We start from the raw sequence: 16482 nt of genomic DNA, 5'->3' as shown, positions 1-16482 counted from the left end.
CAAACGTATGAAGGTAACTGTTATTTACTTTTAGGATTTGTGAACCTGGATACTCAGGAATTTTAATATTTATCAGCTCATTTACAGGACAAGTACAAAGACCAACACCTTTAGCAGCAGATGCTGATTTGTGTTGTCTTGCTGAATAAATTTGGCACCTATTTTTCCAGGCAGAAGAGCCTGAACAAAATCACTTTATCACTACGGATCCTGAACTGCTGTCCAGTGATCGGTTAGTTTGCAAAACCCTGTTTAAGTGCTTCACAGCTGCTCCATCGACTCCACTGGGTTCTGCACGTAAACAGCACCTCAGAAAGGCCCCATAAAGCCACCGTGCTTCCACCTTGCATCCAAAGCTCAGCAGTGCTCTCTTCCTCAGTGCACAACCTGAAGTGTTAAGGCGTATTTTCAGATTTATCAAACAGGTTCATTACAGGCTCGGTGCCAAGCCTATTGCAAACACCAGAAAAAGACCTCTGCTGATTTTGGAGGTCTTTGGATCAATTGATCCAGGAAACAGATTTGTACAAAGGGAGGAGGAGGAAGTAACAGCACTTACAAGAATTGTGGGATCAACAACAACAGAAATGTGCCGACTGAAGCTGCAAGGCTGATCGCCAGTTTGCATGGCTGTGCTAAGCTTAGCTAAGGTAGGACTAGTCCCTACAACTTGAAGACATTAACTCCAGAGGTGCAGAAAGCTGATCAGCAAATGCTTTTGTTTCTATCAATCAGGGTGACTTCCTATGGCTGTCTGAAAGCCGGGTTCTCATCTGAACTGGCCAACCCTGTTCCCTCCCTCGTGTCTGCATGCAGCTACGCATTGCTGAGGAGCAATTAATTCCCATCATTTTGGACCTCTGTTTTAAGGTGGGAAGAACTGGAGATACCTATCAGCCTCCACTGGTGACAAAGAGAGCTTGGATAATGACCAGAGACTAGATGCACAACTTGCAGAGGGCTAACATTAAGCAAGGGAAGTCCTACCTCGTGCCTTTTAGCTCACTCAGGGTTTATAGGCAAGTCAGCAGCCAGATTCAAAGGGTGAAGGTAAAGGTGCTGGCAATCCTCTTGTCACCTCACCGTCTTGCTGGTTGTTTTTTGTACTTAGATAATCCTTGCTACATAGTGACCTGGCAAACAAAGTCAGCAGTCCATGGCAATCTTGTTCAAAAAGTACATATATTTAATAATGATAACAAATACATTTTTTTTCCCCTCGAATTTCCACTACTGTATTTCAGTAAGTCCCTTCTATGGTCACTGCAGTTTGACTGTACATAGCTACTGTCTAAGCTGGATACATGGTTATGTTTTAGCAGTGTCGTACTCATATATTCTCTATAAATATAATAAAAGATTTAACATTTCTGTTTTCATTCTGATTCTTACACGTATTTACTGGGTTTTCACAAAAAATACATGTCTCTTTCCTGCCTCCCCCAACCGTTTATTGGGTTCCAAATAAACCTGAGTTTGTAATTCAAGTCAGTATCTGCCATCTATTCAGGTATGCAAGTCCAATGCACGCAAAAGACGGGATTTCAGTGGTCCCCGCTTGCTAGCTTTGCAGCGCAAACATGTTCTTAGCATGAAGAAAAAGAAAATGTTTTGATGTTTTTAAATGAAAGGAAGAGCTAAAATGGACCCCTGGCATGCACAGGTGCTCTGTACAAACAGAAGATGACACTTTTCAATCTGAAAATGAGTAAAATTATTTCAGGGCTGTCTTTCTTATCATATTGGGATTTTTATGTGTATTATTTTACAGGTAGCTTAACTACCCCAGAGGCGGGTGTCCTCACTACACTGAAGAGTACAAGATGCATACAGACTCCCCTGTACCAAGCTGCAGCTCCCCGGCAGCTTCAGTGCCGAGGTGAAGGTCCCATCTGCAGGGATGAGAAGGGTGCTCTGGGCATTCACGCTCTGCTGGTTTTGCCAGCAAGCATTCAAAATACTGAACAGTCCACTTATCTGTTCTGTCAGTATTTGGATTAATGTCCAATTTTTTTCTTGCAGATTTTGGTGTAAGGCCTGTGCTATGCTGAGAATCGGGAATATGCGCTCAGCTATGGGCTCTGCTGGGGACCTTCTCCCCTGCCTCTGCTGGCCCTCCTCCCCCAGTCCCTGTGCAGCTCTCACGAAACTGGAAGGAAAGCTTCTCAAACAGGGGTAACTCGCAGCATTTGCACAGACACCAAACCAATGGGGCCACAAAACTGCTTGCAAAAATATTGATGAAAATAGGGCTTGGATTCCTACTGATGGTCTCGAGGCAAAATCCCCATCTTCCAACAACAACCCTAAGAAGAAGACCACGCCTCTGCTGCCCGGGTTTTGAAATGACATTAATTGGGTGGGCAGCAGTGGGGCACACGTGGGCCAGGGCTGCCCGCTTGGGAACCAGGCTGGAACAAGCTTTGTTGAGACATCCCATACACACAAACACATACGCAAGCGCAGTACAGACGAAAGAAAAGAGTAGTCTTTGGCTAAACCTTCTAATTTATAGGAAATGGTTTGAAGACAAAAACAGAACCAAAAAAATGTTTCCAACCTCTCAGATGTATCATTTACTTAGAAAAACAAGACTGGTATGCAGAGCATGGTGCCTTTTAAGAAAGTTAATCTTCACCGCTCATAACAATACCGAATTTTTGGTAACCACTGCATTACCAATCTTGCAGTATAAAATGGCATTGGTACAGGGTCATGTGTTCTTTATTAGTCTTTTTAATTCACTCTTTAATCTCAGTCTTTTTAATTCACTTTAAGTCTCTCAGAAAAGCCTTCAGGTGTGTCTAATGCTGCCTTGCTGTAATGGGCTAACGCAGTCCTGCATGTAGGCGCGCCATGGAACTACTATGGCTGCAAAAATCGGAGGTGACTGGATTGTTTAAACACAGCGTGTTGCAATCTGGATTACTGTTTGAAGCATCCACTTGCAGACCCATCATATGAAAAGAACAGGCCTCTAGTGCGGTGAATTTCCATGTGATGAAACTTGTTTTTAAATAATCATGTTTCTTCTGAGTGACACCATTAAATCATCATTTTCTTTAGGAAAGAAATGATTCCATTATTAGCTACTTTATGTAATTAACCGTAAAATCTGCTTTGACTTCCAATACTCCCACTTCTTCTGAATGTTTAGATCACTCGTGTCTTTATTCAAGCTTCTACCAACTTCATCTTGGCAGTGCTTGAAGTTAGCAAGTTGACTTTGGACATAGTATCTGGAGTTTTTCCATTTGTCTAGCCACGTGAACAATGCCTGTAGCAGTACCATGTAGTGTGTGGCACGGGCAGATGGAGCACAGGCAGTCTCACCACAGATCCTGGATGGGACTGGCATTCATGGCACCACGCAGATTACCTTGACAAATCAAACCGTTAATGCTCGCTGCTCTTCCAATCAACCTTACTGCAATACTAGATGAGAGCAGTGAAAATACATATTCACGTAGCTCTTTCAAGACATGTTTTAGTTTACAGTCAGATGCCAAATGCTAGCATTTCTTAACAGCACAAGCAGAGCCCTTTTCTTTCAACTTTAATATATTGGACAACGCCTTTCTTACAAGCAGACCTTTGATTTTCTACGTTGGACCACTGTAGTGTATTATTACGTAGTGACAGTAACAAGCCTGTGGCTTTCCCTTCTTGTTAAAAGTAAAAAAAGGTTAGGTCCCAGAGAACAGCAGTGCAAATCCTGGGATGTCAGACTAACACTGGCCGCTGACAGCATCTGCTGCATTGAAGGAAATCTGCGTGGGGCTCATCTGCTGCAGCTGAGGCATCCTCGCTTCCAGCGGCTTGTCGCTCGCCGACTGCATCGTCTGGTTCCTCTTCCGCAGCATCTGTCCGATTCCCATCATGGGGAATCTGCCTCTGCTTTTAACACAGTTAGGGCTGCCCAAGGGGTTGTTGGAAACCAGCTGAGTAGGGGACACTGCTTCTTCCTTTGCCGGATACGCTTTTTCTTCGTACGTGAAAGAGACTTGGGTGGGGTGGACAGGGGATGTACTCCCTGGCTGAAAAAGCGGGGAGAGTGTCCTTTCACTTGAGCTTTTGTAAGGGAAATTCATTGGCGAGCCTAAAATCCTGTACTGATGAGAAGGGGAAACCTGGTCTATTTGGTCCTCTCTGTCCACCGACTCGAAGGAGTGCACAATATTCAGGATGAGAGGAGAGTCCTTTGCCCGGCCCCCGGTCCGGGCCGGCTCCTGCTGCGGAGACTCCTGCCTCTTGAGGAGCCGAGGGGTTCTGGGGGGCGGCTGCTGGACTTCGAGGTACTCCAGGGAGCTGGAAGTGACGCAGCCTGTCTTGGTTGCCAGGGGTTCGTGGAAAGGGCTTACCCCACCGCTGGAGTCTGCAAAGCAATCAGAAAAGGAACCAGAAGAGCAAACTGCATTTAATAGCACTGCCTTCTCTGCCTTACGGCAGACAGCGTCCGACATCACCTTTAACAAATTTTAGAAGAGCATGACAAATGACTAGCTAAAACAAATGGTCTTAGGGACATACTCAGAACCTAATTCCCTGACTCTCATTTGATAGTTACATTGTTGTTTCATGGGTAATTTATCTGCTCCTTTCCTCAAAGGCAGGAAGAGTGCTTAACCTGAGTAAGACACGGACATGGAATGGAAAACCACAGCTGTCTTCAGCTGTTTATATTAATTATATCCTCCAAGGCCACGTCTGAGAAATCTCACATTTCTCCTTTCTTAGCACAACTTTGCATGATTTTAACTGGGTCTGCGTACTGTATTCACTGACATACCTAGAGACACAGGGGACAACAGTGAGTTAATCCCTAATGTCTTTCCTTGCATTTTGGAACAAAATCTGTTCTTGGTTTCACACATGTAAATATGGAGTAGCTGCACCGGCCAGATTCAGGCTGTTACAGTTGGAACAGATTTGCTGCATCGACTTCAGTGATAATCTTCTCCCAGCAAGGACCAAATAGAAATGGAACAATCTTTGCAGGATTTGGCCCAATAAAACAAAACAGCTCGTGGAGAAGATCTGCTCGGTTTCTACAGGATGCTGGCACTCGCTTATGCCAAGCTAGTCGCAAGAAAACACGTTTTGCTGCTTTTATGGAAAGCTGTCCAAGGAGCCTGCTTTGCTAGGTTCCCCCTCATTGAAAGAATAGTGGACCGGCAGTTAATCACGAGTTCCCTTGGTCTCAAACCATCTAAAAGGGATATAAAATAATTTAGGTCTCCCAGCCCTCAGGTCACAGCCACAAATCTCACAAGTATTTCTTTTGAAAGGGATGGTCTTGGCAGGGGTTGAGACCTGAATGGACGTACGGGATGAAATCACTTGCATTGAGAGTTGTCTGGGAAAAGCAGACCAGGTTTAATCTGACTAGCTTCTTTCTACAACTGGTCAAAATTATTTGACCACTTCATTTAAGAAGTGTCAAAACACGGTTTCCATAAGCAGAGAAATACTTCAGCTGAGATCTGAATGATTTTCAGGTTTCAGTTCAAAAAAGCACGGAGAAACCTAAAGAGGAAAAAAAATGAACTGGGTTTCTAGTACCTCCCTCCCAAAAGGAGCAACAAATCTGAACAAAATGAGCATTTTAAAATGTTTTCTAAATTTTTCACAAAAAGTATGTCCCATTTCTGACCAGCTCTCTGGACTACTGCTACCTTGCAGCAGAGGTGCCTGGGCTGCCAGATGAACACCATTTTGACATTTTTTTCAGGTAGAAAGCATCAAATGATAACTCATCAAGTCACAACAAAGAGCATGAAACCACCATAAGCCACCACTCTATACCCTGACACCACAGTAAATGTTTTACATTGCCGTATTTCCCCCTGCTGCTCTGTAGTGACCTCCCCTCATTTAGTTCCCTCATTTAACAGCCGGCTACATCACTTTCCTGCTCCTCAATGTCTCCCATCCACGTGCGCACTACCGACACCCCATTTTCCCCGCTGACTCCCCTTTTCCTCCACTCCTTTATTCCACCTCCTTTTGCGAGCAGCTCTCACCCATCCCTCCCAGGCTGCCTCCTCCCCTGCATGATTAATGCGCTGCTCTCCTCTGGCTGTCTCGTCTTTTATTTTCCCCGTTAACGCTTTCTCCCCTCCTTTTGCTGCCTGAAATTTGCTGGGGTTGGCAGTCCTACCCGCATTTCCTCTCAGCTGCCTATTTCCCCTTCCTCCACCATCAGCTGCTGCAGAGTGCTTCTCCCAGGGATGCCACCGTTACCGGCACTCTCCTCAGGGTGAGTGATTTCTTCCCGTGCTGTCCCTTATCCCCCTCTTAGCAAAACACGTTCCCTGGTAGGAAGAAGCGTCTCTACTGGCTTTGGTTTGTCAGGGATATGGGGTGGGTGTTGATGCTTTCAAAGTGCCAGTGTGAAGTGCGGATGATTTTGTATAAGTACGTATAAATAGGGAAAGACAGGTTTTTTTAAAACACGGTGGGAATTCTGTCAAATAAAAAGAGAAGTAAAAGTGAGGATTCATGACTGTTGAACATCGTCATGGTTTCCTCAGGATGTTTCGTTCAATGTTTGACTACGTTATCCAGTCCTCTTTCACATACCACCTCCAGAGCAGACAGCGAATGCAAACCCACGACTATTTACTAACAAACACACAACACACAAGATGCTCTCACTAATACTGTCTGTGCCCACGCATGCACATGCGCACAGGGACACACCACTGGTATTTCTCCCACTGACCTTTCTCTGGACCTCCAGCCTTGGTGACTTTCCGGTCCTTCAGCAGAGCCTTGGTGTTCTGTATCTGCGAGATAAGACAGGAAGAAGGCTGTCTATATGATACTGGACTTTTCTCAGTTTTCTTTGGGAGCTGACGGTGAAGAATCTCCCCTTTCTTTTCTTGTTCTTTGAGTTTTTTGTCCTTTAAGTTGTAAAACAAACAAGAACAATTTGGTTTACTTATGGGAAGTTTAAATGACCCTCAGACTTATAAGCACACCACTTGCTGAAACCAAATTAAAAACTGTACATTTACAAGGAACTTATCCTGGCTACTCGAAATAACTAAATCTTCCATGTCTCATTTTCCTGTGACCTGTTTGACATGATTTCATGCCTCCCATCTGCTCTGACACTCATGGAGTGTGAAAGTTGGTTTTGGAAAATTAAAGGAAAAGGAAAGCCTTCTCTTCAGAGGCCATTTGTCCTAGGAGACCTCGCTGGAGCAAGTAGATGCAGGTTTGTGCTCCTTCATACCCGAAATTTGCCTCCCCATTTAAACACTGGAAAAAGGTCTTTGATTTCTCTTTATTGCACTTCTTCTGACATTTGAAAAGGTGAGCTGCAAAGCTTTAAAGAAGTTTCAACTCTTTGAGTCATTTATCTTCTGTCCAAACAAGATCCGGAGGAATACAGCCCTCGCTCTGCAACCGCGGGCTCCAATGCTATGCGCGCATTAGGCTGCAATGCTGGGGCTGCACCTGTGAAGGAGCGCGAGCTGAGTATTAAACCCAACCACCCAGACCTAGTAGTGTTTTATAGCATCTCTGCAACTGCACAAGACATGGAGGGGAGAAAACTACTGACCCAACCTTTCACTGAGCCCTAACTCCTTTTCGGGGTGGGGAAGACAGCTGAAGGTGGGACTGCAAATGCATACATCCTAAAAGATAGGCTTGATCTCCAGTGATGACAGAGGAAAAGCAGAACCCGGGAGTGGGACTCTGAAGAGGAATCCAATTTTCAAAGCACTGATTTACAGTGAAAATTCATTGTACCTTTTTTCAACATGAATCACTAGATTCTGCAAGCTGCGTAACGCTCTTTACCTGCCACTGATTTCAGGGGGAACCAAAAGTCTTATTTCACTTCTAAAAATGGGGCATCAAATTTGTGGCCCATATTTTGCTATCCCTCAAAGACTTCAAGAATCTCTCACCCTTCTGGAACAAAGCTGTGTGGTCTGGTTTTAGATGTCAGTCTCAAAGAAATGGGGCTTTTGGTTGCTTTGGGGTTGTTTCTTTAGAAGGGCACCTATGTGACAGTCTTTGTGTGGTTGTAATTCTCATTTAAGCAACATGTTTCACTGTGTCTTATTGAAAAGCCACTGTAACTACCAAGTCTTTTTAAAAAATGCTTTTTTAAAAAATGCATTTAAAAAATGCTTTTTAAAAAAATGTTCCTTCACCCAATTATGTGCCGAGACCTGTATTTTGTCTGATAATTACGCACTGCCAAAGGGCTGGCTCTCTTGAAGATTTTCTTTTGAAAGTTCATTGACATGAAGTCCATTGAAACCCTCAAATGCAAAGTAACGTGCAGACATGTGAGAGAAGGAAAGAAAGACACAGAAGACAACTCAGGTTCTCTTGGGCCACTAAACAGCTCTGGAAACATAGTAAGACACCTAAGAGGAAAATAACGGGACAGCACCCCGTTTTGATGATTCCCAGCTCAGACAGAATGCAGCTGGCCGCACAGACAGTGTCTGGGCACCGCTGGGCTCATTAACCGTTGAATTTTCAGAAGTTACGGAGTCGGAAGGAAAAGCTTCAGTGAATCATGAACTAGGGTTTTTAGTTTTATGACACAAGTACTTAAGTGACTTGGGAGAGCGAGAACCAGAGACCCTCTCTGAGCTCCTCACCATCTTCACCTCAGTCTCCCTTCAGGCATGCGTTTTTTGTGCCCAGCCTTCTCTCCATCTGTCCCTTATCCCCTCCAATTTCCTTCCCTTTAGCTAGCTAAAGCTGGCTAACTCTTCCACAGAAACAAACCAATGCATTACGGAGCCATCATCACTTTGCTTACATGATACCTGATGTCTTACATGATACCTGATCAACCATCTGATGTCTTTCCCCTTGCCTTTAGAGGCTGTAAAAACCTCCGGCACCAAGCATTTATTCCTCCCTGCCCGTGCTGTGCTTGGAACAACGCAACATCTGATCAGTCCCAAGCACTATCTTGGCGAGCACAATCACTACTGATGACGATGAAGTAATAACAACAGTAGTAACAACAATAGCAATAATAATAATAGCAACGCTGTGTGAATAACACCCGGCAACAAGAGTCAGTGGGAGCTGTACAGTTAATTCTGAGCCCGCCACACTATTTTTCCTCTCAAGGCTCTGAAACTCTGCTGCCAAGTTCAGCAGAGACTGGGCTCTACCGAGTATCTTTTTTTAAAGGTACTTGTGAGGATGAGACCAAGTGGTAACTATATTAAGCCTAAAGGAGCTGATCAAGCTTGTGAGCGACTTTCTGCTATTTTGGATAGGTGAGGGAAGAATTTGCATGTTGGTTGCTGCAGCATCTGTCCGAATGCAGGACGTTTCAATGCTGCAATATTTTCAGCCTTACGGTGCAAGAGCCAAGCCGCAGCTCCTCACCTGCCAAGTGCTCCTGACTTTGCCTCACACTGCTGTAACGTCTTCTAAGCAGCAGTAACGCAGTCATACAGTACAATTAAATCCCCGCAAAAAAAGAAAATTCACATATCCAGCATTAGCAATGAATTACTTTACCCTGGATGAACATTGCAACTAGTCTTTTAAGCATTTTTAAAACTGACTAAGATTGTTTCTCTTAGATGATGGTTGTTGAAGGGGAAATGACCAAAATCCTAAACTCCCAAGGTGCCACATACTATTACATTTTAAAAGGAAAGGAAGTTTTCCTTCAGGGGAGTTAAAAAAGTTCGTTCTTCACTGTACCGTGCACAGCCATGTAATGGCATGCTGTCGCACAATGCAGGAGTTGTACCGGTATGTTATACTTGAATAGGTTTGGCATTACATCATCCTCTGCTATTTCCTGTCCTGACCTCGACCCGGAAACCTACTCTTAGTCCCAGCAACGGATTTGAAAGGAAGATAAAAACTATTTGCCTTGGCCATGTCTAAAATAGCAATAGGACAATGACACAAGTTCTTAAAAATTGCAAATTCCTGGAGTCTGAGCCCACTGGCTACCCTGCGGGAGGCAAGTATCCCCAGCGCTGGCCCCCTGGATGTGCTGCAGGGACGACCGCTCATCACCTGAGGCCTCTCCAACAAAAAGAGAGACGTGGAGAGAGAGAGACAGACTGCTGCCTCCCTCCCTCCTCCCTGTGCTGCCCATCTGCCCCGAGCACTCAAATGAAATCAGCCTGCCAAACAGCCTGGTTACTTAGCACCGACAGCAGCTCTCAGCACCCTCAGCCCTGGCGCGCTGATCCCACCACCCAGGTTAGGGAACCTGATGGAGAAGAGGGGCTGGGCACGACCACTGCCTGTGTGCCCTCCTGCCTGCCCTGGCAACAGGCGGTGCTGCTGGCAGGCAGCCCCCCGCCCGAGGCAAAGTCCTTATTTCATGTCGCTCGAGCGAGGTGGAAGAAATTCGGTCAGCTGCAGAAACTGGAGCTGACCAGCTCTCTCCCTGCTATTCCCATGGCAACGCACAGCTTCGCTCTCCGTGCAGGGTCTGCCTAGGGACCAGTGCCTCCCAGTTCCCCTCTGGAAATGGGGGGTGATAAAGGGACTCTATCTGCAGCTTATGAACCTGCCTGAGCTTACAAAATCTCTACCCCTGAGTCCTGGTGGCACCCACTGATCCCAGTGGCACAGGCTAGACACTACCAGGGCTGTGTTCCCATACACATGAAGGCATTTTAGGAGAGATGTCTGCTGTAGTTACAAACGGCAGGAGCATCCCAGGGTCTGTATTCACCTACCTGTGCTGCTGAACTGTCCTGGTACAGTAAGGATAACACAATCCCCTTGTGTAAATACAGCTAAAGCAATATAAAACATGCTTTATACTCAGCTATGCCCATGCAGAAACAGAATATACGGTATTATTATCACAGTGTCTGCACTGTGATTGCATCAAGGTAACTATTTCAAGAAAGAAACGACACCCCCTCATCCTCTAAATAGCTACACTGGGACTAACTCCGAGTGCAGAGGAGGCTTTGGAGGGAGCCTTTATCCCTAAGCATGCCTACAAACCAAACTGGGGTCATACAGTGGCACTACCGTTAGTTTTCAATTATCCTTATGGAAGTCAAACACCAGTTCCCTTCTAGGGGCGTGGGGATTTCAGGACCACCACCAAACCAGACCACGCATTTCTCTCTCAGCTACACGCGGGTGCACAGGTAGGCCTTGCTGCAGATTCCCCTGCATGGGGTAGGTACACAGAAGCTGTAAACTAATGCCTGGATGGCAGGCAGAGCACACCCGTGGCTCTCCGTCACTGCACAGAGCAGTGACACCAGCAGCTGGAAGAAGCTGGCCCGGAGAGCATCAGGATGCACCACGTGACACCTGTAGCGTTCACCTCCAGGTACCTGCCTGTGTTTCCAAGGGAAGGTTGCCCTGAAGAGCTTGAAGTAAGCTGTCAAAGAGCCTTTTGAAATATTATATTCCTTGAGTCTACCCGCTGCTGATACATTTTAAGTAAGGTGGTTTTTGATTTATGTAAGAAAAGAATGAGAAGTACTTTGCCCTGATATTTCCATCTGGCTTGCAGTTCAGCTTGTCTTGCAAGCAGTCTTTAAAATAAACAAAACCAGCCATGATACAAACCTGCCCCTGCAATTAGATCACCGATCCGGTGCTGAAGAGTAGCTTTTGAAATAGGCATGCTCTTCAGAAATACTGCTTTTTGTGTTGGTAGGTAAGACTTGCACAGCTCATATTACTCTTGTAATTTTAGTGATTGGCAAAGAATCAGCCAGGGAAGCAAAATCCAGCCATGAGAAGACTCCTATTATCTGATATGTATTCTTTTAATACCTTCTCTATTTGCAGGCAAAAAGACTGGAGACTGACAGACCAAAAGGTAACCTGGTTAAATCTTTTCTCTGGCCAAGGGCAGTCCCTCATGATGTAGCAGGCGAGTTCTGCATCACCTCTCCTACGAAGCAAAAAATACTAACTTGGGCAGAGTTTTGTGCTAATGAGTTTCACTGTTTCTGGTAGGCAAGCCAGGGTTGGCCCAGGACACCAGGAACACCAGATGACCAGGCAGGGTCACCCTGGCTGCCACTCAGCTCTCTGCCCTACGCCACCAAGGTCTTGAGATTCAAGGCAACACAGTTATGGTCTTCTTAGAACACCAGCAACTTGCACCCCAGAAGGAAACTACCCCGTAAAGAAGCTGATATTATTTTGCTAAACAGAGCATTTAAAACTTTTATTTTCTTCATAAAGCTGAAAGTCACTTTTACACTTCCACCCTAGGGGGTTGCTATTTGTTCCTTCGAAAAGAAATTGAAGGAGCTATTTTTCCTGCACAGGCAAGACCTCAGGTCTTTTTTTTCTCCATAGGTCCAGAAACCCATCGCCTTAATCACAATTGCCAGGGATCCTCAAATTCAGTCTGCTTTCAAAGTACCTTAACCAGCTTTAATGAGCTTTACCTCATAGGAGTCTTTATTTGCCTTGTATTTTTCTATCTGGTATAGTTGGTTCTTGTGGCAAATATTGTCCTGGCCTTCAGACTTCTGTGGAGAGAGAAGCACAGAAAAGTACAGTATATAAGATAATTAGAGAAAACTAACATTCAATTACTGCTTAATGGACTATATCTACATTTGGCATTCAGTGGAGGTGCATCAACTTACAGAGATGGTGAATTTGGTCCATTACGTTTTAAATATCATTGATGGCATCACGTAGGAGCCTACAGACCCTCAACTAGTTAAGACTCCTCACCAGACCCACAGGCAACTACGTGGAGAGGCCAAGGGAAGGGAGCGTGCAGCTTGTCTTTGTGCGCTGTGCCCATCCTAGCACTCCAGCAAGCACCACGCAAAACGTGGCTAGCGAAGTGAAGCTTCCCCGGATGTACAAGGAAGGGTGACATGTGGCAGCAGACTCCTGCCCTAGAGAAAGATGCTGTGCAAACCCCTCAGTGGGGCTTCTGACCCCCGAGCCATACTCAGGGACGAGGAAGGTCAGCAGGAGATTAGGAGACTTTATATTCATGGTCTTTCTGATGTAAAACTTTCAGCTAAGTTTTCACTTAAAAACTAAATAAAATCTTAATGGCTCTTTCAGCTTCCTCTTGATTTCCTGAATCAAATTACATTGTGTTATTGATATTTCAAGCAGCAGAATTATCTCAACATACACAGTACGCCACAAGTCACAAATAAGGCTCTGCATGGCAACAGTTTGCTTTCTATAGGGTAACTGCCTAGCCGGAGCGGATCTCCTATGGAAACATGGACTTGTGAGACGTAAAGCTTATCAGCAATTCTCTCTTCAACCTGGGGAATTCTTACCTGAAATAACGTTATTAGTTTGCGAGGAATACTTCCCCTTCGTGGTTACTGCTACAAAATTAGAAAAACAAAACCTCGGCTAAAGCCTTGAGATCAAATGCCAGCAAGCACTTTTTTACCCTCGTCACCCACTCATCCAAAGAATCGGCATCAAGCAGTACTTACCCTAAGGCTTGCCAAGTAGCGCTCCAGCTTCTTATTAAGTAGAAAGTAGATGGCAAGCGTGTGACTTGCCCTGTTTGAGAGCACAGTGTTGATGACGTCGCTGTTCTTGTAGCCGAGCTTCTCAGTCATATGGAGCAGCACGCTTTGGCTGAGGTCCTCAAGGTGAATCCTGCACAGAGAGAAGCAGAGCATGCCGTTCTTATTGTCCTCCCAGTGACAGAGCCCTGCCAGCCACAGGGGATGTGGCAGAGCGTAAAGAAGAGGCCTGAAAGGCTCAGTAACGCGGGTGTGATTCGCCCTCTTCTCTCGTGAGCAGGTACGAGAAGGACAGACTATTCGGGAATCGTGGGTGCTGCAGGAAGCCGTGACAGCTGAATGAACAGCACTCTTCCCACCAAGTCAGAGGGACCTCATGTCCTTCCCTGACCTGAAATGGCACCGTGATGCTCAGGACGCCGCCGTTTGTTACCCTACATCTGATCGGTGAAGACTGTCAAGATAATCCAGCTGGTTTTGAAGGAAAAGAGGTAAAATCCAGATCAGGTAGCTACATTTTGCTTTCTGAAATGACCCTTTTCTTGTAATCAAACACCACAGTGTTCAGCTTCACCCCTTACCTGTTGCAGGATGTTCATGCACTAAGTAGCTAGAGAATTTCACCCCGGAGAAAGAGGATGTACAGGGAGGGTTACTACAGCAGCTCTCAAACTGGTAAAACTACTGGTATACTGATGTCAGTTGAAAGCACAAGTACAACACATGTTCATGTATGTGCTCTCTTGTAAAGCCTGTGACAGACTCAGCCAACGCGAGAAATGGAGTACAGCAGCCTTGTGGAAATGGCAAAGCATCTTCTCAGTCTAAGTTAAAAACAGATTTTCCAAAGAACTCTGCTCCTATTTAGACCTCTAAATATGCTGGCCGGCTTCCCAGATGTGCCCGTCAACTCCCATCCATCTCCAAAGAGATGCTGGCTTTCATTTGGTTTCTAAAGGATATTCCTTGCTCCTAATATCAAGCCTAATACCTAGCTAAGGCAACTCAGGGGAGCTTAGGTTGCGGGCTTTTTTTACAACCTGCCTTCCCCCTTCAAAAGGACCATTCTCCACCTTTCCACTCCTGCCCTGCTGTCCCCCTGTCCTGTGCACCTGTGATGCGAGGAATGCCCGGACAGCAGTCTGGGTCTGATGTAGAGGACTTAGACAAGATGTAAAACACAGTCTGGAAAATCTCAAATAACTCTTTTCCTTTATTCGGCATGCTTATTAACATTTGTTCTGCAGCTAAGGAATGCTTGGGGTTGTTTTTTTTTTAAAGTTCAAAAGCAAAACTTATCTTGGCCATTGCACGTAAAAGCATCTGGACAGCAAAAGAAATTCAAGTAATTTTGGGAAATTTTTGCTTGCCTTCGGGGAATTTCTTTAATAAAAGCAAGCTTATAAAAAGCCTGGGAGAATATTCTCCTGAAAATGCAGTTTCTGCTGTTCTTCCACCTTATCTCCATGCTCTCCCCTTTCCTACCATGTTCCTGTCTTGGGAACAGCGAGTGTTACCCCCAAAATGGTAGAAGAGCACTGCAACAACATAACACAGCTTCTTGCTTGTGTTATAAAAGGTATGATTAAGAGAGGAAGTGATTCCTTGTAAATTCAGTAGTGGATTTTTCAGAACTATTTCAACACATCTTACGCACATCTGCACACTAACAAAAACTTGGAGAAACTCTGTCAAAGCTGACTCTAGTGGTACTTTCTGAGGCAAGCTCAAAAGGAGTCTAGCCATGTCTTTAAATATTACAAACTTTATAGAGTATTTTCCCTGTAAGGCTCCAGTATGACAAATTCCAGGTAGGTCAAGCTTGGCGCATAAACTAATTAAACTAAAGAAATACTATCCAAAAAATGAAGTGAAAGAACAAATCTGTATGGCTTTTATCCTTTACAGCTTCACATAAAACCTGGGTTTGGATCGAAGGAGTATCTACTTTTCTCTTGTTTTCAGACCAAATGATGAGAAAAGCAGTGCAATGAGAAAGAGAGAAAAAAAAGTAACTGATTTTTTTCAATAGCAAAGCATAGCATTGCACGTTGGTGTTCCCTTTAAATGTGCTTACAATAGGAAAGGATTATTATTATCATCATCATATACACATATATGCATGAGCAAACATATGCCCTCTCTATAGTTTGGCACTGCATTTTCTTCTGTTCTTCCATTTGATTCGCTTGCCCTTAGGAGGGAATGATTAATGGGCACTCCATAAATAAAGAGCATTGCACAGCTATTCTATCTAATAGAGGTCGGCTTCTTTTGTAAGTCACGTACCTAACTGCACCAATGAGCCGACTCTAGAAGGGACGCTTCCACCACAACCTGACTAAAGCCTGACAACTGCAAGCCAAGAAGACAAAAATAGAGGCATGAAAATGTACCTACAAATGCAAAAGAATTGTGAAAGCACATTCAAGCCACATTTCCTTCTTTTTTCCCCTTTTCTGCAGATAAGTCGCATGCAGCAAAAGAATTAAATTACCCATACAGCTCTCAGTTACACTTACATTCACTTAACAGATGTCACGTTTAGTGGATTGATTAGACTCATTATAACAGTGATTTCATTAGCTTAATGACTCATTCAGTTTACACTTGTTTTCCCTTTCTTTACCATACAATGTTCTCATGTGCCATACTTCAGTACAGTCCAATGCACCATGGAAACTCAAACTTCCTTTTGTTGGACAGCATACTACGCAAATTAACTCAACTGCCCTTAAGTTTGGGGCAGTAATGTCAAGATAATGGGTCTGCCCATTCTCATTCTTATTCCTTGCAAAACAATTGTTCGTAGGGGCCACCTTTATATTCTGTCCACGTAGGTCTGGGGATTGCAGGCAGCTGGCCTCACATTTGCCCTCCCCATTTCAGTGGATGGCTCTAGTGATGTCTCCAGGCATCCAAGCTGCTCAACTTCTATCCAACCATATCTTGAGAGCAGGAAACCTGTTATTCTCCTCAGGTCAAAGAAAGGCATATTCACAGTGATTCTCCACAATGCAGT

At 44.8% G+C, this 16482-nt stretch overlaps 1 protein-coding gene across 2 annotated transcripts in view; it reads right to left on the bottom strand.

Moving 5' to 3' along the window:
• Nucleotides 1-1171: 1171 nt before the first annotated feature.
• The window catches only part of HUNK (hormonally up-regulated Neu-associated kinase), a 60028-nt gene continuing 44717 nt past the window's right edge, over nt 1172-16482 (bottom strand). The window contains exons 7-10 of one of the 2 annotated variants that reach the window (XM_072845254.1): nt 13425-13593; nt 12393-12476; nt 6725-6905; nt 1172-4375 (exon numbers count right to left, since the gene is read on the bottom strand). In XM_072845254.1, coding sequence (XP_072701355.1) covers nt 3729-4375; nt 6725-6905; nt 12393-12476; nt 13425-13593 — 1081 coding nt within the window. In that variant the 3' untranslated portion in view covers nt 1172-3728. The remainder of the gene's footprint in view (nt 4376-6724; nt 6906-12392; nt 12477-13424; nt 13594-16482) is intronic. The other variant, XM_072845263.1, reaches the window with a different exon arrangement.

The sequence above is a fragment of the Ciconia boyciana genome, chromosome 1 (genome assembly GCF_034638445.1).
Source record: "Ciconia boyciana chromosome 1, ASM3463844v1, whole genome shotgun sequence".
NCBI classification, from domain to species: Eukaryota; Metazoa; Chordata; class Aves; order Ciconiiformes; family Ciconiidae; genus Ciconia; species Ciconia boyciana.
Note: the sequence above shows the minus strand (reverse complement) of the source record. Positions and strands in the feature narration are given on the sequence as shown.